General features: G+C 40.3%; 1 protein-coding gene across 2 annotated transcripts; it reads right to left on the bottom strand.

Annotated features, from left to right (window-relative positions):
• Nucleotides 1–290: 290 nt before the first annotated feature.
• On the bottom strand, nt 291–25,524 carry dnajb6b (DnaJ heat shock protein family (Hsp40) member B6b). Of its 2 annotated transcripts, none has more exons than XM_083995053.1 (10): nt 25,356–25,524; nt 17,780–17,905; nt 14,789–14,898; nt 13,481–13,558; nt 13,082–13,186; nt 9,576–9,713; nt 9,335–9,482; nt 9,172–9,242; nt 2,885–3,043; nt 291–969 (listed from the first exon to the last, which is right to left on the bottom strand). In XM_083995053.1, exons 2-10 carry the CDS (start codon nt 17,842–17,844, stop codon nt 860–862), a joined length of 984 nt encoding a protein of 327 aa, XP_083851179.1. In that variant the 5' UTR covers nt 17,845–17,905; nt 25,356–25,524; the 3' UTR covers nt 291–859. The 2 variants fall into 2 exon arrangements, with proteins under 2 accessions (XP_083851179.1, XP_083851180.1); XM_083995054.1 differs by having other exon boundaries at nt 13,082–13,183.

Raw genomic sequence — 25,524 nt, 5'->3', positions numbered from 1 at the left:
TGAGTACAACCTGTCAAGGACAAATCAAATGAGGAACGCTGTCATTTAACTCAGCTAATCTTTTATGAAACACTTATGGAAAGTTAAAATGTTACTGAATCCATTCTGTACAAAGACTCTTACACAAAGAAAATAATGACAGCGAGAGGAGTTAAAAGCTATTTTTCACTCTGTGGGAGTAGCTGTAAAGAGTGGACATTGTTGCCAGATTGTTGATATTCATTTTTCCTATATGATGCAGGAGTGAGCAGAACATGTTAATCTCTTCCTGTAATGAAAGTCTCTCCTCAGTGTTTTATTCTTGAACTCCCTAGATAGCCCTCTCCCTCCTTGTCTCTATTGTCTCTATGAGAAAGGATTCACTGAATAGCTTGACCTTCACTTCTACTCTCATGCTGTACAGTATTAGTGCAGTAATTTTCATGCTTATCACAAACACTGTGACTGCTCCTGAAATTCTCCTCCCATTTGAACCCATTCACACACAGTAACACTCTCTCAAAACATGCTGTAAAACGTGGAGAAGTCCAATCATTGGAGATTAATTAGGGTACTGAATGCTCACTGAACATCCATAGGGCCCACCCACAATAAATACAGCAATAGCAAAAGCTTAACAACTAAAAATGTACCTTGGACAACACAAAACACTGAAGTGAGGTCTCTGTAGGCTATGAACGCATGCAGGAGTTAGACTCTGTACTGCAGCTGGGAGCTGAGAGCACAGCACAGTGGGGGATGCTGGGCCTCTGATAGGCTACATAGCAAAGATGAACTAATGCCATGTATGATTGATGGCATTTCTGCCAGCAAATATGTAGGTGTGTGTGTGTGCATGTCCAAGTGTTCGGCTGAGTGTTTAAAAAAAGGCACCGAGCCCACCAAATCGTGGGAAGAGTCGAGGAGCTCTTTTCTTTTTGGACTCTGCCTCCTTTAGCCAGTGTTTCTTCCTCTTTGTGTCCATGTGTCCTTATAAAACACAGAAAAAAACATTGTTATTAGAAATTAAAATCATATAGAGTTATAAGCTGTAATTAATGGATTTATCAATGTTATTAAACCACTTTAAATGTTTTATGGGACATAAACAAATATCTCTGGCTAATACGCTTGTTTTCTGGCTGGCAGTTAGGCCTAGATGACACTGCTTAAAAGTTTGTGGCCTACCATAAATGTGAAATTACAGCCACTAACCAATTAACTTAGCTTAGCACGATGACTGGTACTGTGCAGTTCACTCTGTTTACCCCAAAGATAACAAAACTACAGTAACAAGTAGAAAACAGCATTGAGACTGAACAAAACAAATTGTCATGTTTAGGACTAGATTTTGCTACCTAGCTATGACAAACTAAGCTAACCAGCTGCTGGCACTAAATCCATATTGACATACACATTGTGGTATGAATTTTCTGATTTCTCGGTCCTAGCAAGTTAGCAAGTGTAGCAAGATAGCACGTGTCTTTGCTAAGATAATTAACTTTTCCTATTAAAGTGGATCAGGTCAACGGTTCAGTTATGTATCTATGACTACCAATATCTAATAAACCACTAGAAAAGCTTACTGAGTCAGTTGTACAAATATTAAGCCTGTTGGTCTCAGTTTCAAACTAAGTGCGTTATCATGCCTTGTGTTATTGGGCACACAATCAGTTTTCAGTTATCAACCTGGTGTGAGCTCATTGCTGTCAGTTTCACCAAAGACAGTTACTAGTGTAATGAACTATCTCATACTGACACTTTAAAATCCGTTTTTATAACTAGGCCAAAATTTTTCCAGACGTATTATTTTGTTTTGTCTCGTCTGTTGTATGTGATTGCACAAATTTGCACTCAAATAACACCACAAAACTTTCCAAGTTTGACATCAGTGTTCTGTCTCTTATCTCTGAGAAATTAAAACAAAAGACTTAATTAAAACTCTACTTTAAAAATATTTTTCAAGGTGAACCAACTTTCTCTCTCTCCCTCTTGATGATTTGTAATCCGCCTTAAAACCAGAATGCAATTACTCACATCAAATATTTCTTCATTATGTTCAAACAGCCCTGCTGATTCTGAATTATTCTGACAAATGTTCTATACAGTACATCCATAGTAATAAATTGTTAATTCATTAGCCTAGTTAATTGTGATCCAGATTACCTGCAGCCTTTTCCCAAAGGGTCAGAGGTCAAACCTTTGTAAGAGTTCTTATAAAAGCGCTACAAAGTGTGATGCAACACATCAACACCATCAACTTGGCAACCACAAACTTGTTATAAATGATTTAAGAAATCTATAAAGCTTTAGTAAGTGATTCATTAACTATTAATAAAGGTTTGAGTTACAGTTTGTAACCCCTATAGAAGGAGCTCCTTGTTACAAAATGGAGCTATTTTCTTCACATTCACAAAGCTTAGTTTCAGCCGGCAGCAGTACTTAAAACACACGCTCTCCGAGGACCCATATTTGAGCAGTTTATGTCATTATCTCAGAGAGAGAATTAGGGCCTTTGTTTGCATCCCAGCAGGAACCATGCACAGTGAAGTTAAAGGTTGCCTTCCTCGCTAACGAAGCTGCTTTTATAAAACATCGAGCGACTGTGTGTTGCATATATTGGCACAGCTTTTGTGCGCGACTTCCTGACCCCGTGAAGGAAAACAGAGGGTGACCTTTGACCTCTGGTCGTTACCGCGATGTAGAACAGAGCCGCCTAATGAACACCTCTGTCCTCTGTGTTTACATCTGCCAATCAGACACGCCACTCTTCGTCATCGGCCTTTGTGCAGCCATCAGGCACAAAAGCAGACAATTAGCTGCGCTTATTAAGACCCTGCTCTTTAAAAGGAGAGCTGTGTGTGCTGGTAATTAATCAGTGCTGCACAGTGGTGATTGGGCGGACCTCTCGTCAGTCCCAGGCTCTGTAAGCCGTGCTCCTCCTCTTCCTCTGAGGGGTTCTGGGCGGAGTTTCTCAGGTAGCGCTGGTGCAGGCCGAGGCCAGGAAGTGCATTCTGTCTGCGGCGACGAAAGTCTTCCTCTATGGGGTCTTCGGCTGCGATGTCTGTGGGTGTGAGCAGAGCAGAGCAGAGTGGAAATGAATCACTATTAAACCCTGTCTTCCTGCTGTCTGGATGGATTGCCTGAGGTGTTAGAACCAACATTAAATCTTTCTTTTTTTTTCCTATGTAGCTTCTCAAAATTTCAGCCCTCTGACATGAGATGTGTGGCACAGAAAACCTACACTGAAAGGGAAACATTACCTTGCGATGCCCTTGGCAGTGTGAATACAATCAGACAGGGGGGTGGGGGGAGATACACACATCTATTATAGCAAGTTGAGCACAAGTGCAAAAAGGTATATTGATGTAACCAACATGAAACAACAACATGAAATAAAACAAGAAGTTCAAAGACTCCCTAAGGCACTACAGACCCCTCCTTCCTATCAAACACCAACCATATATTTCATTCATATTTCATCTGCCTGACTTTATTGTGATTAGTCATGTAAATAAAATGAGATTTGGTTATTCTTTTCTCTAGGTAATTTACATTTATATTGAATTAGTGGCAGGCAGGGTATGGGGGGGGGGGACTTATTATGCTGCGAGATTACAGGCAGATCTCATCGCCATTGTGTTGTGTAATTAAGGCAGTGGAGAGGAGAAGAAAGGAGGCCAGATGCTCGCCGTGCTGAACCTGGTCCCATTTAGAGGAGGATCTGCACCAGCATTTCAAAATGCCCTGTACCGTGTGTAATAGCTTGGCCTTAAACACATCAGAAGTCATTACAGACAGGACTGCTTTGTTTGACACATTGGTGCACAGTTGCAATTGCCATCTAAACACATAGGCATTGTTATTTTAATCATTAATGTAAACCGTGGCTACGCTGAAACACTAGCTGTGATATGTTTTACTTTATGTGTACATTTTAGATGTCTCTTTGGTTCTCTCAGGAAATAAAGGACGGCTGCATGTGCTCAGGCTTTAACCAAGACAGAGACATCACTGGATTTCAATTCTCTTTGAATAGGCATCTTATTACTGCAGGTCATCCATTTTGACCCAAGTCCAATTTCTTTGTCAGGAACGCTTTTCGAGTGTGTTGAGGTCAAAATTGGCTGAGTAATTTTCACAGAGCAGGGTTAGTTGTCTGGTCGAAGATACGCAACTTTCAGGTGATTTATGTTATTTTCGCCGGGGACTTGAATTTCTTTATTTCAAATTAGCTTTTCGAATTGAACACAGCTTTAAAACCCAGAGAGGTGACCCTGCGGAGAGAGAGAGAGACCAGGTCCCTGCGGACCAACAGAAACAGGACAATTGGTGGCTTTACTCTCATGGCTGCAGCTACTCGTTTTCAATCCAGCTTTTGGGGAGGGGGTGGAGGATAACAACTAATCCCAAGGTGCATGTGTCTGGTGATCCTATCAGGTGAAGTTAGACGGCTGGATTAAGCTCAACATGGATGTGACTTCAAGGTTGTATACTTTGTTCCTCAACTCCAGGGGACCAACAGTTTGCGTCTCTTGTGGGAGCGGTTACCTGGGTGATAAGAAGAATCCTATCAAGTTGCATAATCCATCATCAGTTAATTAATTTCAACAAAAACAATATCAAAGAGCAGTGATGATAATGAGATCTTTTAATGCTCATAAAGGCGGCCTTTTTATTTTCTGGATCAAGGACTTAATTTGAAAAGCAGAGTGAACACAGTTGAGTTGCTGGATGCGTTCATTTGCACCTATTGTCTTGATCTGTCATTTGTCTGCAGGCTAAACAATGCTGTGTGTGTCTGTGAAGGCGGCTTGATGCACACCGTCTAGACTGGAACGCAAGAACGTGTGCACAGCCACAAACACCCGGGTTAACACCATAAACACACACAGACACAAAATATCTCTGATGGAGAAAAAAAAAAGAGGCAGCCTCCTCACTGCAGCAGACTAGGTGTTTAGCAGACGATCGAGGAAGCCTAAAATAAATCACCGTTCAGGAGGAGGCTAACCCTACATGACAACTACAACCATGCAGCAGATTATTTTCAACAGTGCACCCTCCCCTGGTTCAAGGCGTCTGATGTGGTGCTGATGTGACTCTACTGCTGAGCACAGAGAGATACACTCTGTGTCCTTGTTCAGACATTGCCAAAGAAACTGGCAGCTTATCCTTGCCATCGTTCATAAAGTGTCCAGTGGCTCCGGGCCGAGCCGAGGTTTCATGCTAAAATGAGGTGGAGGAGGGAGGGAGGGGGGGGGGGGGGATTAAAAACTGGATGATGCTTCCTGCCAAGCTACAGGAAGCTATAAATGATAAATGGCAAAACTCAGAAACAGGAAGTCAGATTATTACGTGTCATGTTGGAAGGGATGGATACAGAGGAGGAGGCTGCATGCCTTTGTGTCTCATAATATTCTTGTGAGGCCACAGAAGAACAAAATGGGCCAATTTTGTTACATAACTTAAAAAACAGTGTTGATGCTTAAATATGAACATTGATCGGATTCTTTACAGTTAAATTTTAGTTGTCTCAGTTAAATCCGCCATACATTTCATCCATCACATGTTGCTTCATTTATTCTAGTGATGCTTCTGGTTTTGTGACTGCTGGACACTGTCGTTTATACAAACAGTGACATCTAGTGGCCACATGAAGGTAAGAGGCAGCAATGCTTTTTTGTTTCAGGGAAAAATAATCATATTCTTTTTTTATTTATTATTTTCCCCAACAACTTAATTTATGTTATTTTGTAGGCTGGTGTTTTATGAAGCAGTTGTTCGCAACCCAGGGGTTAGGCCTTGTGTGGAGCATGGACTTTAATATCACTGACCAGGTAAGAATTTAGAAAAACCATCAAATTGTTTTTACTCTGAGTGGATCTGAAGCCAGAATGTCACTTCGTTTTGACTTCTCACTTACAGGTGTGATTTATGAGGGTTGACAGGAAGAGACAGCTTCATCTGTTCAAAGCTGTTAAAGCAACTTCCCCCTCTCCTGCAGGTTTTCCAACTGTGAGGTGAGAGTTGAAGTCAGAGGGGGGTGTGTTTGTGTTCTGAAAACAGCTGGTAAGTGCACTATAGTTTAGCTAGTATAGTTTCAGCAGCAAAGCCAGGAGAGGCCAGATACATAGAGGTTCAAGTCGGTCTTGGTACAAATAAAAATGAATAAATAAAAGATTCATGTGCCCCCATTTACAGACTTTTGTTGCCATATTTACTCCGACCAAGACGATGCATCAGTGTGAGTGGATAACTCCCAAAGTCAGAGTCTTTTCAGACGCTTCCACTGAAGCTTCATGGATAAACAGTGAATTTGAAAACAAATAAGTAAAATTTTCTTTCTGTTAATACACTATAACTCTGGTAAATATCCTCCATCAATTACATTTAAAGGGCATCAGCATTTTTTATTGACGAGCATGAACAAGAGACGTGACAGAAAGAAAACATGTCCCTCTGTGTATAGGGTGACTTCTTAGATAGACTTTCAACTTGTAGTATTTTATTATTATTATTTTAGTCCCAACTCCCAATTATAAATCCTAAAAATTGCTCTGCTTATACCTGCAGAACTCGCCTGAGAATCATCACATTTTTATTTTTTCATAGGAATCAAAATAACATGGTAACAGTTCCCTGCACATCCTTGGATGCACACAGCGACGCCTACAGTACCAGCTACTCTGGCACTGATTTAGTGGTGTCCGTTTGCCAACATAAAAACAAAAAAGTGAGCAAAGAATATTATGAGTCACAAATCCCACTGATATTATTATTCAAAGCCACCTCTCTTGAAAAAACGTTGTGGTACAAAATGATGTGCTTATCCAGGAGAGGGAGCCATTGCACCATGAATTAAAATTCCTGCTCCTGCAACACTGTTTTGTTTTCTCAGATGTTTCATTTGATCTTAGGGGTCATGCTTTAGATATAGTTAGATATTAAGATATAGACTAAAAACATGGAGCATTTAACACAATAATGTAGATTTTAAAATGAGGATCATATCGTTTGTGATGAGACAGTGCATCTTAATTTTCAACACTGTTTGATGCAACATCTGAAATATCTATCCTTAAAGTGCTGAGCACATTTAGGCATAAACACACACTTCCATGTACAGAGACACAGGGCGGGGGTTGAGTGTACAGGATGTGTAAGAAATAGAGAGTGGCACAAGGCTGCAGTGTCACCTAGCAACAGGACTGTGCAAGTAACCACCAATTCAATCAGCGATGGTGAAATAGAAATTGAAGGACAAAACAAATACTAATACTCGGAGACATGGCCTTCATGCCTGATTGACAGCGTCGACACGTGCACGCAGAAGCCGTAATTCTGCTTTTACACACGAGGTATTAAATGTTAAGCTTTAACATTTCAGCTGAAGGCCTCACCCTGCCCTTTTCTCTCTCTCTCTTCAGTTTCCCACTCCTTACTTGTCTCTCACAAAAATATGCAGTGGGTCTTGTGTAAATAAACTAGCCCCGAGCACATTCCTGAAGAAACACACACATAGATACACACTTTTCGCTGTGCACAGTGACCTTTGAGACAACAGCAATCACTCGTACCACTCAATTTAACTTTGAATCACAGCCTATCGCATGTTTGAGACAAAGTGTTCGACAAACAGTTTTAATAATCCTCTCAAAGCCAGACATATTTGTGCAGCTTTGGATTTTTCCCCAACTTATTCAAGAGACTCCAGTTTGAACTCCAGTATATAACTCTGAGTCATTTGCCTCAGTGTCTCTGACGGAGCTCATGTTCTGTTCAGGGCGTTTACTGAAGAGGAGCATTATCAGCACCTACACAAGCCCATAAAATTGTCCATTTGGGTGGGGCTGAGAGAAAAATTTAGAAACAGGGGGGAGAGAAAATTAATCCTACAAACGGCTGTTTCATTCTCACCTGGTCCATAAAGGTAAAGGCATACCTACCGCACAGAGGAGGGGAAAAAAAAGACCTGAGGGTTCGAAGAAGATTGTTGAAAAGAGTGATTATATCCTTAGATAAATGATGAATGTAATTATTTTTAGTGTGGGAACACACAGCACATAGCCAGTACATTGTCCGTGAGTCACCTACAATGAAACTGAGGCATTAGTGGGTTAAAATAATGCACACGGTGAGTTGTTTGATGGGTGAGTGTACAAAAGAAGCAGCCACTGTGGTTTCTTTTCTTGCGTTTTTGTGAAGCTTTTTTTTTTTTTTTTTAAATGTGTTCAGGCACAAGCACACACCGGATACTTCCAGAAAGAGTGAGACGATAAGAAGAAGCAGAACACCACACAGACATCAGGCGACTGCAGCAGCAACGTCAAACTCAACTTTATTGACCAAAATCTGAACTCTTTATTTTGGTTTTCTTTTTCTTCGTACAAAGAATTAAAAGTCCCCTGTCTGTCTGTCCGATAACGGTGTTGGTGTGCTTCATGGTTTGCTGATACAGTTACAGTGAAACTACGAAGCAGCCCCCCTGGAATCAGCAATCATGCAAAAACAAACAAACTGTGGTATTCTCAAATACACATACAAATGTAAAAGTAAGAAAAATGCACATTCTTATAATTAAATTATTAATAATCTACGTCATTCATATTACACACGCATGAACATGGTAATAGCTAACAGGTTAGCGAGGTGAAGTTTGAGTTAAAAACATTAGGGCTCAGTGGTTAAGCTTTTTTATCATTCACTTGTTAAACAGGTCAAATGAAGAGAGCAAAAATGACATGCGGAAGTCCAAAGGAACAGCATCATGTTCTCCTGCTACAACAAGAAAGACAACATCCACCTCAAAAGGAAAAAAAATATATATATATCTATATATAGCACATACCCAGCTTTGTGCATGTATCAGAAGGAGAAGTACAATTCAATTATTGTAGTAAACAAATCACAAAACCCAGCAAGATGGTCCCCCCAGAATAATGGAATAAATACAAATATACAAATACTGTGAACATCTCTCTCTCCTCCCTTTCAGCTAAGCTAAAATGAGAAAATTGTCCTTTGGGAATGAGAAGCAGGAGGACAGAGAGAGGAGAGACCAACCATCGCTAACAAACATTGTCACGTGGGCCAGTTTTTTTTTTTTTTTCCAGGTGTGAAAACTTTGTGTTGATCAAATCTTGTGCCGAGATAATTACTTGTTATCCAGTCTTAGGAGCTGCTCCTTACCATTAACTGTTAGAGATTTTAACTGACCATCCTCCTCCACTTCGACTCGCTCCTGGCCGTTCTCCACGATCCTAGAACAAAAAGAAACAAAAACCCCAAAAAGCGTTTAGAGAGCAGGAGTGGAGCTGATAGAAAGGGGAAAGCCAGTGATAAATCCAGGTACCGTTTTGTAGTAATTTTTCTGCCGTTGATGAACTTGGTAGAGGTCGACACCGATCTGAAATTACCCATTCCCCCTCCACCGCCGCCAAAAGACGAAGAAGAGAAAGACGTGATGCCTCCTACGCCCATGTCTCCAAATGAGCTAAAACCTAAGATCAACAAAAAACTTGTTCAGCATCAAAATGTCTTAATGAATCCAGCATGTGCTCATTTTAAAGATATTTGTCGAGATTTCGACGCACCTGATTCAAACCCTGAGAGACCAGGCCCAAACGCTGGGAAGCTTCCGAAACCAAAGAGCGGGCCGCCCATCCTGCTCCGGCCGGCCCCCCTCTGGCGACTGCGACTGTTTCCGAAGAAATCATCAAAAGGGTCGTCAGCTGTAAAGGGAAGCAGACGGCGTGATTTAGTGATTTCAGAAATTCCTGGTTATCCAAAAAAGATTAGAATTTTTCCTAAAAAATACTTTAAACCTGTGTTTGATTATTATTTTTGTCCACTTGACAGCAGCAAAAACACAGTTGGCTATTTACACATCCAGCAAATGCAAAGCAACATCAGCATAATGTGTCTGAGCACCTGATGAATTAGGTCTAAGATTTTTTTTTTGCTGTTTTCAGCTTCCGCCAAGTCCCTCGGGGGAATACCTGTCACTGTAGCTGCTACATGCTCCACTACCTCCACCAGCCAGACGCTAACTCTGCCTGCTGTTTGGTGCGGAGCATGTCGTGTGCAGTGGATAGATTTGAAAAGCTGCCTGCTGTGAGAGCGCCGGGAGTGAACCCAAACAGTGAACTTGAAGGTCAGAAAACCAAAACAATGAGCTGAAAGAGCCTTGGACAGTGGGAACTGCAGAACTGGGTGAAAATTATCTGTGTCAGCAGAAGAGACCACTTTCACTTGAAGCGCTCATTTCCTCCATTGTTTAAAATAATACTTATTATAGCAGCTTTAAGGCGGAGTGCTGATTCCAGAAGATCTCAGTACCTGATAAAAAAAGAAAAGCTGTGGTGGATGTCGGAGCACCCGTTTGTAATTTCTGGAACATCCTTAACCCTAAACCGTCAAAGTGCCCAACCACTAATTCTCATAAAAGCCCTGTGGACATGCTACTAATTGTGCGCTGCCAATCTGGGTCACCCCAGCAGGATAAGGCTGGATCACTGGCACTGTTTGCTGAAAGAAGACTCTTCCTTCAACCTTGAACATACCCAGGCACCGACAAGAAAGCTTTGCTTGTTCCATCTGACAGAAAGCTTAAAATAAAAGTATCCCCTGCCCACTGTCGTAACTGCATTAGTGTCCATTTACCTAGAAGAACACATTAGAGGAGACAGCTGAGCGCTTACAAAGCTGTCAGGAGAACAGCAGACACAGGAAGAAAGAGCTTTGAGAAACGCTGTTTAAACAATTGAATTCTGCTTTTCATTCCAGTGGACATGATCAATTTACGCAAAAGATACAGCACTGATGAAAAGTGAAGACATCCTTGGAACAAAAAAAGAAAAGAAAAAGCAAAGCACTCTAAACTTTAAAAGACCCGTCAACCATAAAGAGATCAAATCAGTGAAGAATGTGCCACGCCTGTAAAGCGCTGCACAGGGCGTAATAGCACAGGATTCATTAAAATGACAGTGTGTATGGGTTGTTTTATAAAGTACATGACACAACATAAAGTGCAAAAAGCTGAGCCCAGGGAGACACTGTGATGTGACACATCTCTGCTCTACATCTACTACATCTCTAAAAGAGTGTAAAAGGATTCTGCTGGTATCTGCTTCCTGTCCACTTCTTCACATGTTCACTTCAGACCGAGCGTGCGCTGTTGTTGGCAGGCACCCAGGCCCTCGTCATCGTGTGATTCTGTATTTGTCTCAACAGCACACCCACCCCTCCACCCCCCTCCCCAGTCTGTTGGATGCTCTAGGTGGGTGAGTGACTGATCCACAGGACCAGCTGCTGCTGGACAGTCAGAACCGGAGGCTGGATGGGATTGTAACAACATATCTAAACTCTCTCTCACTTGCTCTCTCTCTCTCTGTGTAGCTGCCATCTTAAGGAAAGTCAAGGAAACCAAAATGGTTGTTTGAAGAAACACACTTAATATAGAAATGAAATGAACTTATGGGGGGGTGTGGGGGTGGACACGGTCCTGTTGCCCACCAATCAAAACATGATAAAGCTTGCCCCCAGTCAAAATAGAACTTGAACTTTACTCTTCTGTGCGACAGTGCGGACAGCTTTATGGTCTGGCTTTTTTTAAACGGTCCATGTTTACTGAAAAGTGTAAACAGGAACAGCTGTGTTCCCACACTTCATCTTCTCAATGTAAATAATACACTTATACGTGTCAGTGTCATAAAAGCAGATTATAAGAGCAGTCCGACCAAAAAGACGATGGCTGAGTTCTCAACAACAGGATCTCATTTGTAACAACACCTCATACTATTGGTAGCAGTTTTTCCAACCAGACTACGTAGCCCGGCCACGCTTGAGAGCTTGAAACGTATCATGTTTTACATGTGCTCTCACACACACACACACACACTTGGCATTATTACATCTGCTTTTGTTTTAATACGGAAGCTATTTTTGAAAGCATTCCAGTTGAGTGATGTAGACGCTCAAATTCATCCTCTGCCTGCGTCTGAACTCCATATTTAGAGCTCCACGGGGTGAACTGCACATGCCTTCCAATCAGCCTTCTGCTGAACCCAGACGACTGAGGACAGGCGCTAAAACCTCCGTTACTACATTATACTTACTACAGCCACCGACACGTTCTGAGACAATCAGCTGTTTGGCATTACAAGGCAACAATACCATTACCACAAATGAGAAAGCAATAGTTTGATATAGTTGTACATTCGGCATCAGAGCTTCTATTACAACCTAAAAAGCTACTTCAGTGTTGTACCTCTGAGAAAAGGACAGAGAGACACAGCAGTGACAACGTACGTTCAGTCTATTCAGAAAAAAGCACACATTTTGTTGTGAGAAAAATATGGATAAAACAGTTATACATGCAACTGAACTACAACTACCTGAGCTACACAGGGCTATTTTTATTGTCCTTTATTCTGTTATACTTTGTCTTTTTATATAACGCTCTGACACATCGAACAGAGCATCTTTCACAGACTGAAAAACCAACACTCTATAATTATCCAGCCGCTTTTGAATTGATTGTAGGGATTATAAAAATAAGAAAAGCATTTTTAACAAGAGGGAATAAATTAAGTGTAAACCCTGGTTGGTGTATGAGGGATACATAATGATGCTGAGGTCGACAACCAGTGGAGATGCTCAGTGTCTTCCAACTAGTGACATTTAGTGGCAGTTGACCCCCTGAGGTGAACAGTGCTTAGTATACTGGAGATGCACATTACAGCACTGCAGGGGGATTAGCACCAGGCTTTGCAGAAGGTGTTCTGGGTACTAATGCTCCATCTTCCACATTTCTACACAGCAGGAGCTGCTAGCTTCTAGCTAACAGACAAACTAATTAGAAAGTTGACATACCAGCGTATTATTATAACATAGATAAAGGTCTACAGGATGTACTCCTTCTCTCGGTCTCCCAGGAGTATTCCCAGGACATCCATGTATATTTCTGACCAGATAAAATTATCAAGTTAATAATAGCCATCGCATGTGCCCCACTCCTCTGACACTATTCAGTCCCTCTCTCTGCTTAGAAAAACGGGGAAATCCCATCAGTGTCTCACCGGAAAAGAATTGGACTTACCAAAAAAATCTCCAAAAGGATCTCTGCCGCCAAAGAATTCCCTGAAAACGTCCTCAGGATTACGGAATGTGAAGCCGCCGCCGCCAAAGTGATCGTAATGGCCTCCTGTAAATCATGAAGCAACAATAAACTATGGATTAAAGGCAAGATTACACACACACACACACACACTGCTATCGTTACAGGTCATAAAAAGTGATAATGCAATACCAGACTGTTTATGGACAATTTAGATAAATACATTCAGAATAATGTAGGAACCTGCCACTAAAAACAGCACATCTACAGAGGTTCATAATCACAGCTTATTTTTAATTCTTGTCATATTTTGCCATCTCCTTATCACTGAAATATTATCAGCCACTGGCAAAGATCTTATTTTGAAAGTCATCTCCTTACCTCCTCCTCCTCCTCCTCCCCCTCCTCCTCCTGAAAGGCCTTCTTTTCCATATCGGTCGTAAATATTCCTCTTGCTTTCTGTGGTGGAAAGAGTACAACTTCAGATAAGATTGACAGACACATAAAACTAAACTGTTCCTCCCCTGTTGTGTTATAAACCTTGGATAGGGTCAACCTGCAAATACATCAACCTAACAGTACATTTTAATTCTTATTTAATTGAGGTACTGTAAGTAGCAGTAAATAGCATAAAGAGACTGCAGTGTGTTACTAGAGGACTTGTTTCTAACCCGAAACCCAGCACATAATTATTTCTACTTTACATCCAACAGATACATGATTACATAATCTATATAATTTATTCCATTGATCAGCTTTACTGTGTGCTGTGCAAATTTCAAACTAGATAATGCTGATGTTCAGCATAAAAAAGGCATTAAACAATCAGCACCCAAACACATTTACAGACTAATCCGATAAGGGTCAAGGACATCAGGTGACAAACAGAAAGTAAAAGTGAAACCACTAGACACCAAGTTTGTACATTAACCAAATACAGATGCACATTCATGCATAAACAATCCTGACACTGTGGAGTCTTGATTACCCGGATCTTGTGACCACATCGTCTAGGCACATAACTGTGTAATAAAATGCAAGAGGCTACTGCTGTGCGTTGAAACTTGCCAGACACTCTGCTTTCACTTTTGAGCTGTGAAACCTTTTTTTTTTTTCGTGACACCTTGAAAAAGGTCTACGACCGAAACGTTGGCTAAATAAAAAAAGTTTCAAGTGAGAAGAAAGTGTGCAGTAATTTCTCTACCAGTTTGAAGCTGTGAAACAGAAATATGAGGTCATGGTCATTCATTAGATCTAAGTTAAATTGAATTAAAAAATAATTAAATGTTTTCCAAGTAATGAACAAAATTTTGCTCCTTTCATCTTTTAAACGTGACAATTAGCAGCTTTTCATTGGACTTCAGCCTGATGTTTGGGTCAAACAAACAATCTGACGTTGTGATTTTTGGCTCTAGGAACTAGTGACCTTTTATCAAACAAACCCATCAAGAAAATCAGGTGGTGAAGTTAATTTCTTAAAACCTCTGTCCCTATATGTAGTTAATGGAAGTGCAGTTCATGTCTCCTTGACAGCAGAGATGACAACAGACAAACATTAGCCCCCATATATACGGTGCACCTTATTTAAAATAGAGCACATAAGAGAAGGTGTCATGTTAATATACACAGTGCTCAACATAACTATATACCATAATCCCTCTCTTCTCTAAGCTCTGCAGTGAATCTTACCATCTGAGAGAACTTCATATGCCTCTGACAGCTCTTTGAACTTTTTCTCTGCTTCATCCTTGTTGTCTGGGTTCTTGTCTGGATGCCACTTCAATGCCAATTTTCTGTAACTGGAGCATAAAGTCAGTATAAATACAAGTTGACATAAAAATAGGGACAAGCACAAAATGTATACTACACAGACAAAGGACAAACGGTTAGGTCTTAAAACAAAGTGTATGTATGTTTGTATGTATGACTGCACACAGCCACTGTTGTATACACAGACATACACACTGTTCTTCTCCCCACCCAAGCAGAAATAACAGAGACAGCCTGAACCCTATTGACGTGCAGTGTAGGCCTTGCACAGCGGCTTACGCTGCATCAGCTGTTTGTTTCTAAGCCCAGCAGCAGCACCGGCAGCAGACACACAGATTCTGTGGATGAGACTAGGGACAGAGTCCGCCAGCAAAAAAAAAAAAGGCTTCACAATCCAGGGATTGCCCCTGTTTTGGATTTACGGTGAATAGTCTTTGTAGTCGCTGTCTTTGTTGTAATCTGTGACATTATCTGGCTGTCTAAAGCCGGGCCAATGCTCAACCAGCCAACATATATGTTTTTGTGGTCTTTGTAGTCTGAAGCGTGTGTTCAAGAGTGAAAGCAGGCAAAATTTGAAGCGACATGCTAACAACAGAATGCTAACAAGACTTTGGAGCCTAATACACGGTTGCCCATAAAGTTGGAATAATTTTCAGACACATTCCTCTTTTTATTATAAAGGTTAATTGTGGTTTAATTTTCACAGTGATATGTTTGGAAGATATTGATCAATAGAGTTTTGAGATAAACTTTATCTATCAAGCATAAACCAAATTGTCACAATCATTTCATGAGAGATTTATGGGCAACTGTGTATTACAATTTTTCTCCATTGGTTTGGCTCATTTCTTGAAACAGAAATGACCTTTTCAAAACAGAAGATTTGATTTAGGCCACATGTAATTTTCCTTGTCTTTTGTTTATATGGTTATATTACAGTATATTGTGGTATACATTTTCTTTTCACTCTGATGTATGGAAGTTACTTTATGTGTGTGAATAAAAAATGGTTACAATTTCCTTGGCAGTATGAGTGCTACAGTACTCTCACTGTAAAATCCTCTTTTTTTCAGTTTTATACACAATTGTATTCTGTTAGCTAGACAAAAAAAAACCCAGTACAGTAACCATTGTCAATGAAGGACTGGGCTAAAACTGAGAGGTAGGTGGACATGAGGGATATTTCAATGGTCCTCTGCCATAGTGACAAAACATCTAAACATTTTGACTTGCAGTGCTCACACAATGCCAAAGGGACGATGCATTTTGGGGGCACTGACTATTTATATGAGAAAGGAATTTAGTTTTGAAACATGAGTGAACTGTTTTGGGAGAGATATGAGCTTTTGCAAGTAAGCTATGGGGTTGTGCTGAACTAGACTGTTTTGCCAAATGATCTTAGAGTTTTGAGAATGTAATTTCTGTTTCAAGAAATGAGCCAAACCAATGGAGAAAAGCTGTAATGAAGATATTTGGGTTTTAAAGGGACAACGAGGAGTTTTGGAAAGCAAAGTGTTTTCACACTACATTTCACATGAGACTCCGTGCGCACGGTAACATTCTTGGACCGGCGCAAGACGGACAAAGGGCGAAAATAATGTTTTCAAATCAAGAATGAAGAATGAGGTTCAAAGATGATCAGATACCATTGTAGTTCCGACCATAAACTGTGATTCGGCGGCATTATTCCCATGACCCGCCGGGCAGCGTCCGCAAAACCGAAAGTAGGAAATGCTGGGCGAGCCGACCACTATTAACAAAATAACGATAAAGACAAAACGATATACTTATCGAAAATGGACCCATTAACAAGTTTGGGTAACGTAGATTCATTCATAATTAATATGAGACTTTTTTATAACCAAATACATACTCTTTGTCGTCCCTTTAAAAAATATAATATATTTGAAAAAAAAAACATGGCAATCATTATTTCTTTACACAACCCATGACAAAGGACATTTTTAGTACATGTGAGGCTAATGGGAATGTAATTGGTTTTGTGGATATTTATTTAGTCATAAATCTAAGTATTGCACAAATTAAATTTTTGAACTGATGACGGCATTAGATAAGAAGTTAAAGTATCACCAAAGTGGCTACAATTCATTTTGAGGAGAACATGAATCTTTCCACGTATTTCATTGCCAATGTCCATTGAGTACTTGCGAACATATTTCTTTTTGGACCAAAGCAACTGACACACAAACAGACATTACTGACCTTAGGGCTACACTGCTAACATAGCTGATAAATCAGAGACAGAGATCGGGAAGAGAGTGCTGGGGTGACAGGTCAGAGATAAGACTTATTGATTGGTGATAGTATAGATAACATTTGACTTTGGCAGCAAAGCAACTGAGGGCACCGAGATAGTAGATTCTATGTGCTGCCTTTCTTCTCCCTATCCTGGATCATTGGAAAATTGAATAACCTGACATTGGTTGATTGAATCAACAACAAGTAATAATCAATGGTTTTCACCTTCTCTCACTTGCTTTTACTTTACAGTGATGTTCTGCATTACCCCAAATAACTTTTAATGCTCTCAGGAGCCCAATTTCAATCAAATGTTGCTCTCCTTAACATTTAAATCGACGTTTCAGAAGCTGCTCTCTTGTCCAAAAAAGTGTTAATGAGAAACCTGTGAGGAAATGTAATTAACTAGAACTGGGCTCTTCGGTGGCTAAACTGTGAGTGGTGGTTGAGTGCAGGGGGAAGGTATTCGACAGCAGCAAGGTTACAGGAAGAGGAGTGGAAACTTTCTGCATTGCAGTCTCTCTGTTCTCTCTGTCTCTCTCTCCTTGTGTCAGTTGGTACAGCCAGAGGTGGATATAATTAACCTATTACACCAACGTTCAACAACAACACCAGGGGAAAATAGGGCAGAAAACGCTCAGGGGCACTTACGCCTTTTTGATGTCCTCTTGCGTTGCATTTTTCTGGACTCCTAATATCTGGTAGTATTCCACCATGGCTCTGTCTGTGTGTGTTTGTCGGTGCCGTCTTGTGTGTGAGGGTCCTCTAAGTTTGCTCCTGTGGAAAGAGAGTTAAGTTCTGTTAAGACATGTTTGTCAGGAGAGATAAAGACCAACAAACTTCGACTGAGCGTAACGATGCGCGACAGAGACGATATCTTTCCTCCACGCCAAAGGGCTAAATCTGTAAAGGGGAAGGAGAGGGCAATGGCATAAACGGGGTGGCAATACCCAACAATGTAATCAACTGAACTGAAATAGAGATGCGGGGGGGAGGACAGCTAAGCTAATACAAGCCAAGCAAAATTACATAATAAGTGGGTGATCATCCCTCACCCTGAGGCGGAAAGAGAGAAAATGTGAATCATGTTATGCTTTTGAATTTTCAATATAGCTTTGAAGACCATGAAAAATTCTGTTAAATGATCTAATGCTGAAGTTATGAAGCCCTGACTCTAGAAAACAAGACAGAACAAGTCTGATGAGAATGTCAGAAGATATTCAAGTAGTCTGGTAATAGCCCCAGATACCTCCACTACAACAAAACCCAGAGAATAACCTTCACCAACCAATAATCAAAGTACTCTGCTCAAACCTCCCCCGCATGCTACACCTAAGTGCCTTATGGGATAATAAAAACGGCTGCTAACATACCGAGTGTTGATGTAGTGGCAGATACAAAAGCCAACCAAACAACTAAAAGCATTATTGGATTTAGAGATTTACAATGTCACAATATCCTGTTTATATTTAATATCTTTTTATATATCTCTTGTTTGAAAACCAGTCAGCTGGAAAAGTCTGCCAGAGGCAGCATTTTCAACCAGGCAAAACCAAACAACTCCTCATCAGATACAGTATGCCAGAGAGTGTTGACATTTGAACCAACAAATTGCACCGTTACCAGCTACAAGTGAGAAACCAGCTTTTTGTCTATCTATTTGAACTAGGGAACCACTGTTTTAAAAATAAGTAAGACATTTTGAGTTGTAAATCTGCTTATTTTATAACTGTAAACTGGATTTTGTGGAGGTCATATGACCTACTTTGTAATGTTACACTGTGAGACTTATGAAGTGTGAACCTCTACGATGATCAAGCTTTTGCAGACAAACCCACACAGATTCTCTGTTTAGACCAAATCTGATAAATCATAGCTAAAGTTGGCACACTTAAGTTGCTTCTGGATTTCCTTCAACACATTGACCTTAAATAACCAAACATCTCTTTGCGTATTTGTCTTAGTTGGACAAAAATCATTCATCATACTGCACAAGGCCAAATAAAACAATGAAGAAAATGCCAATCCAACACAGAACGAAGCATTAATTATCAAGAGATATCTATAGCTATCATATGAAAAATGATAAACAAACCAGTGAGGACTACTTACACTGGGCGTCCACTGTGTCCTGTTTGTTTGCTATTTATAACCTGTGGCCTTTGCAGTTAGATTGTGTTTGTATGGGTTATGGGCATGTGGGGGTTGGGGGTGTTTGGCAGTGCCAGTGAATGACTCCTGGTTGGGACATGGCACAGATCCTTCTTTATCCACTCCCACTTTCTGTGTTCAAGTCCCCATTTTACTGATGTGAAGTCTTGTTTTAACCTGACTTTTAGAACTCCCTCCTCTTATATATCCCAATATAAACCACACTTTAAATAAATAAAGATTTGACCCATTTTCCTGAGGGTTTTTATATAAACCAGCCCAATATCCTGACTCATCATATTAAATGTATCGTCTTTATCCCCCTCACTTCAGCCATTGCTCATCCACTCACCCGTCACCAGCTCCCTGCAGCGGCTGAAATCTAATGGACACTGGTGCCCACCAGACATGTGGTTACTCTTGGTTCTGTGCAGTGTGTGTGTGTGTGTGTGTGTGTACCCATGCATGTATGTGCAGATTTATGCCTTGAGGTGGCATTACGCGGCACAGCTAACCCAGATCTGATGGACTCCTGCTCAGCTCAGCGTGAACCATGCCACAGAGTGAGAAACCGAATGTGGGTCAGTCAATCACACAGTGCCACAGTGAAAAGAAGATGACGACTAAACTTGTTGTCCGCTCACAAAAAGTTGCTATATTTTTTATTTCCCTCAATAAGAACAGGTAGAGGTCAAGTCAGGGTATTGTTAAGTAAAGTTAACAAAGACCTAGACAGCAAAATAAACGTTCAATGGATTTTTTCTGTGCAGCAACCCCTGACCGCTCTTTAACTAAATGACTTCATACATTTTTTAGTAAACTGACTGTGGGAATGTCTGTTCCCATAAACTCCTGGACATTTATTGGTTTTCCCAAGTCTATTTTTAAGAGGAGATTTGTACTAATTATTGTTTTTATTACTGTCTTGGTTCGTTGTGACTAAAGAGCTGAATGTTTTTATCTTTCTTTGCCTAAAATGATTGAAATTTCAATTAACCTTTCAAGTTTGACGTATAAGTAATCTGAATGTCACCACTCCCTTTGGATATGTAATCAAAATAACAATAAAAGATAGCTGCTGTCCAAGTATAGGTATTTTCAGGAAGCGAGAAAATGAAACCAAAAGCCAGTTAAGAGCGGTATAAGAGCAGTATCAGTGGTGTTGAGGACAGAGCTGATTCACACAGCAGTTCTCGTAATTTACTGGTTGATCTTGAGTCTGACCCTGACCCTGACATGTGGACACAAACTCACACCCCTATGAATGGGACTGCGCATAATAAGCTGCAAAAATGAAACCTCTCCACAGGACAGATGGCCTTATTCTCCAGTAAGTGATGAGGTGAAGACCTCTGTGATGAGCTGTCTCTGCTGTGTTTTACAGGAGCAGAGCTGAGGTGGTTTGGATATTTGACAAGGATCTCAACCCCAACACTTAACCCTCTGACAGATGTACTGAGCATGACTAACTGCAAGGATACCTCAAGAAAACATCTCCAAGTTTGAAATTAGGGATTTCCCAGTAGCTACAGGATTCAACTCCAAAATTGATGGCTATGGAGGGATTATTAAAGAGGAACTATGTAAGTCCGTTAGCTTTGCAGCTGTTTTGCTAACCCTCCTCCTGGCCATGTGCATTTGTTTACAATGTAGACGGCGAGAAAGCAATCCATGGAGCGCTGGATAATGTTATATACGACGTTACGACTGTGGAGGCAAAAAACTTGGAATAAGCACTGGAATAAGAAACAACAGAGGCCTACCGAGGTTTTGAGAATTTAAACAGCCCTTCGTCCAACCAAAGGGAACAACCAGTAAATAATAATCTATGATCATCAAAATAAAGACTGTCTTAACATTTGGCCGAAAACTAACACCCACTATCAGAATGACTGAGCCTTAAATACAAGATAGTTACAGGTAAACAAGTTCATAAATATACCACTGTCTAAAAAGTCAGTCCAAAGTGACTGTCGACATCAGCTACAACTCAAGAGTAGTGGCTGACCCTTATGGATTAAACAATCATTACTCTGTTTCTAAAATGATTAAACAAACTAAAACCAAAATGTTCCCTTACAACAACATGTATATTTGTGTAGTTTAATCTGTCAAGAGATTACGGGTTACGGGGGCGACGAGAGCTGGAACACCGAGGCGACAGCCCCCGATCTTGCAAGGTTGCGACGTAATAAGTGACACGCACATAGAAGGCAGAGAGCACACCATTCTCCCTCGTAAAAAGTTAAGCCATTTATTAAACCATCACAATTAAAAGCTGTTTAATTAAGGTACAAATGTAGTTAAGACACAAATCCTGCATAGTTCCTCTATAAGTGATTTACAAAAGAAGGCTGCCACAGAGGGAAACAGCAATCACAAGGGTTCAGGCCAGGGGACAGCGTTTAGAGGTGCAAACTACATGACAGAAGTCGACAGCAAAGGTCTGATTCTCATTGCTGAGATATTTCACAAAGAACTGTCTTGGATCTTCACAGGATTTTGGAGCGAACACTTCCAGACAAGTTGAGCAGTGGGAGATTACAACATCTGTTCCATGTGTCTACAGCTGTGCGGCCGTGCTGTGCCAAATGAGATTTCTCTTGAAGGGGCAATATTGTGTAACAGTAGATTAATTAGTGTAAAAGTCAAATTCTTGTGAAGATAATAGGCTATTTTCTGTGAGCTCTATTAATTTATTTGGACTGTCATTTGAAATGTTTTATGTCTTCTCTATACACATTTTACATACAGTGATTAATTTGGTAAAATCGGAGTCAGTGTATGAATTATCAAATATCATTTGGGTAAATGCCATCATAGTGCATTATTACTTGTCCTGACTTCAAGTTCAAAAAACAAGTTATAACACGTTTTCACTCACATTCAAATCCCATTAGATCAAAAGATCGATCGTAACACAAAGACAAATCACACAGATAAGAGTACTGAGGCTGTATATTTTACAGTGTAACAATAAAGATTTCAGCAATAATTAACAAAGGGGTTCCAGTAAACTAGGATCGGCTCAATTGCATATATCACTAGAAATTAAAAATGAACACACACTTGTATTGCAACAGATAATTTGGGATTAATCAGTATTGGATAAACATCAGCATGCTGATATTTTCTTTACAGGTCTGGTCACTATAAAATAATTATCCAATTAAAGGAGAGATATGATACAGGTTAAGTGTTCATAATGTAGATTAAGAGTTCTTGTATTTAAAGAGAAAATAGTCAAATATACGATAAGATTTGAAATCTGGACAGACTTGGTTCCACTGTAACTCGGTGTAATCGGACACAGATCCAGGCTGGAGGTCTACAGTGTGACTGGAATTTCCCGAACACTGACTGCTTGTTGAAGTTGCATACTAACCGAAACCAATGTTACGCTCATATCTTGGGCTCATAAAGATACTTGTGTCTTGTAAAAAGCCTTGATAATTCCCATATGCACACAACTTTCAAATTAATTACCAAGAGAGCAGCTCTAGGTTTTATCTGTTGATTAAAATCCCAGATAACACTTCAGTTTTTCTGTTTCTGTTCCTGTCTTTGACAATGAGGTGCTCCTGAAAAACGAATGGTGATTGTCCAAGTGAGATCTCTTTTCGTTTTAGGCCCAGTTTTTCCCCACAGACTCATATTTTTAGAATAATTACCTGCAAACCCAGGCTCATCCTGTTACAACCAGAACAGCGAGTACACAGTTGCCCCGCACTGTGACTGCAATCAAAAAATGTGGCTGCAGTAGGTCTGTCAGTGTCAAAGAACATTCAAACACAACCACACATTTGACATTAACAAGACAAGAGCTCTGGACAAAACATGCTCTGAGCAGCTACAAACCACCACCAACACAAATCACAGCTGACAAAGCAGAAACACAAATGACAGCTAAACACTACACAATAATAAGCAGGCACCTTACCTGAAATGACTCACAGCAACAAATGAAGTGTTTCTGCTTTAAACACTACAGAGTGAACACATGAGTGGCAGCTCGTTTGAGTTTCCTCTTCACTTTCTACTAGTGAAAACATGTTAGAGGCCATCAACCCGAAAAGATCTCATTTACTGTAAAGAGCAATGGCCATTTTTCCTCTTGGACAGGGAAACGTTTCACAAAATCTTTGTTAGAACTGAACCATCTCCGTATGTTCAGGCTATAATAAAGAGATTTGATGACTTTGGTGCATCATAGCCAGAAGACCTGACATGGCATATGGAATATTCATTATCTATCTATAAGAACATTAGCCGCATATAAAAGTACAAAATTTACTGGCATTCATCAGCCAACACATGGAAACAGGCTGCTGGTTCTGCACTGTAGTTAATACGTGACAGATTGGTTTAAAGACCAATCACAGTGAATAAAGCAATTACTCTGTCATTAACTTTTAATGTCATTGCTCTGATAAGTCCACAGTAGAGCTTGTAACTCCAAAAGTACTTTTACATTTTGAAACCCAATCTTAATTCATAAAGTTGTACAAACTGTGGTTGAAAGTTCCAACTGAACAACAAATGTGTCAAAACAGTGTTTTTCAACCTTGGGGTCGGGACCCCATGTGGGGTCGCCTGAAATGTCCAGTAATTGATTTAAAAAAAAAAAACTAAACTAAAAATATGAATAAAAACACCACACATAATCCTAAACAACTGTATTCTATACTTTCACTTTCTCGAATTTAAATAGAGTTCAAATAAAATGCAGCATATAAAAACATCTGAACTGGCGCAGCTTGATTGACGGGGTCGCCAGAAATTTTGTAATGTTAAAATGGGGTCACGGGCCAGAAAAGGTTTAGAACCACTGGTCTAATACTTCCAAGTGTTTGGCTCATTAGACCATCTTGCTTATAATGATGGTCTAATGTAAATAATCCAGCCAGACTGCATGCAGACATAAGTATCACTAGTCAAAGCTGGGTAATTTATTTTTACAAAAGTGGCCAAACTGGTTTGCTTCAAATGTCAAGTCACTAAATGAACTCCATATTTCCTCTGGTGCTTAACAAGAGTTGAACAGGAAATACTGCCAAACTGAAATGTAAACTTAGACATGTTGTAACCAATTAACGGGGCGTTTATCAAGTAAAAAAGTAGCTGACTTTACAGTCACAGTTTCATTGCAACTAACTAACTTTTTTCAACATTAAAAAACTTGATAAAATATCAGGATTAATACAAAAGTAGCAATGCCTTTAAGTACTCTCTCTCTCCTCCATGCCTCTGTAACCAATGACAACAGTTCATGAAAAACAAACTCTAGTAGAAAAAGGTGTTTTCTTATCATCTCTGCACCTTCATTCAGCTGGCACCATCAACAGGCCGATCATACGTCACAAACTTTGCGGTAACCAAGGGAAACACAGCGGCCTGATCGGATCAATAGAAACTTAACACATCAACAGAAACTTCCAGAAAGTCTTACAGCTGAGCCGACTGAACATTTTTGAGATGTATTGACACACAGCCTGGAGATATTAATATAATAGCAATAGGGTTACATAACAAGTGAAAATACCTCTAAAAATAGTGATGTCGTAACTTTAATATTTATCCGGTGGTCTCGTGTTGCCAGACCTTTAGCGTCTATGTTTGAACTGACAGTGACAGAAACATAGGAGGGTTGTAAATATTACCAACCGGAAGCTCACAAAATATAATGCCAACTGTCAGAAAAATGTTTGACGCTAACACTGTTGCTAGCTGCAGCTAAGTTGTTATTATTATTTAGGTTAGGGCAGTCACAGACGGGCAAACGCATAAGTTAGCCTATAATTTAAAAATGTTTTAGGCTAGCTTGACGTAATCTTCAACACTGACTCTCAGACACATTTACATGTGTGGTAAAATACTGACAATGTTTCATGGATAATAAACAGGGAGATAGTGAAGGGGGAACATCAGGTAACGACACCACAGCAGCATCACCACAAGTAACGTTACTGGGGTCTATGCGACGGCAATAAACACGGTCAACGACACACTGTCAGCCGTATCGACACACACACAACACACGGCAATTACACACAAATATCCAGGTGGTAGTGCTCACCGGTTAGAAAGAGGGAAATGTCCGCTCCAAGCGCCTCTCTGCTGTTTCTGCCTCTCTGCTGTTCCCCACTTGTCTTTTCGCCTGAGCGCGGAAGCTGCACGTTAACTGCAGTTGATGGTGGCGGTGTGGCCGCTGATATCTACCAGAGCACGCCGTACTACTGCTGCCT

The sequence above is a fragment of the Trachurus trachurus genome (assembly GCF_905171665.1).
Source record: "Trachurus trachurus genome assembly, chromosome: 20".
In the NCBI taxonomy this organism is placed as follows: Eukaryota; Metazoa; Chordata; class Actinopteri; order Carangiformes; family Carangidae; genus Trachurus; species Trachurus trachurus.
Note: the sequence above shows the minus strand (reverse complement) of the source record. Positions and strands in the feature narration are given on the sequence as shown.

Coding starts and splice junctions, on each gene's coding strand:
- dnajb6b (XM_083995053.1), bottom strand. CDS start 17,844: ATGGTGGAATACTACCAGATATTAGGAGTCCAGAAAAATGCAACGCAA. Junction 14,899..17,779: donor CAAGAGGACATCAAAAAGGC/GTAAGTGCCCCT, acceptor TTTATGCTCCAG/TTACAGAAAATTGGCATTGA. Junction 970..2,884: donor GAGCCTGGGACTGACGAGAG/GTCCGCCCAATC, acceptor GTGTTTTATAAG/GACACATGGACACAAAGAGG.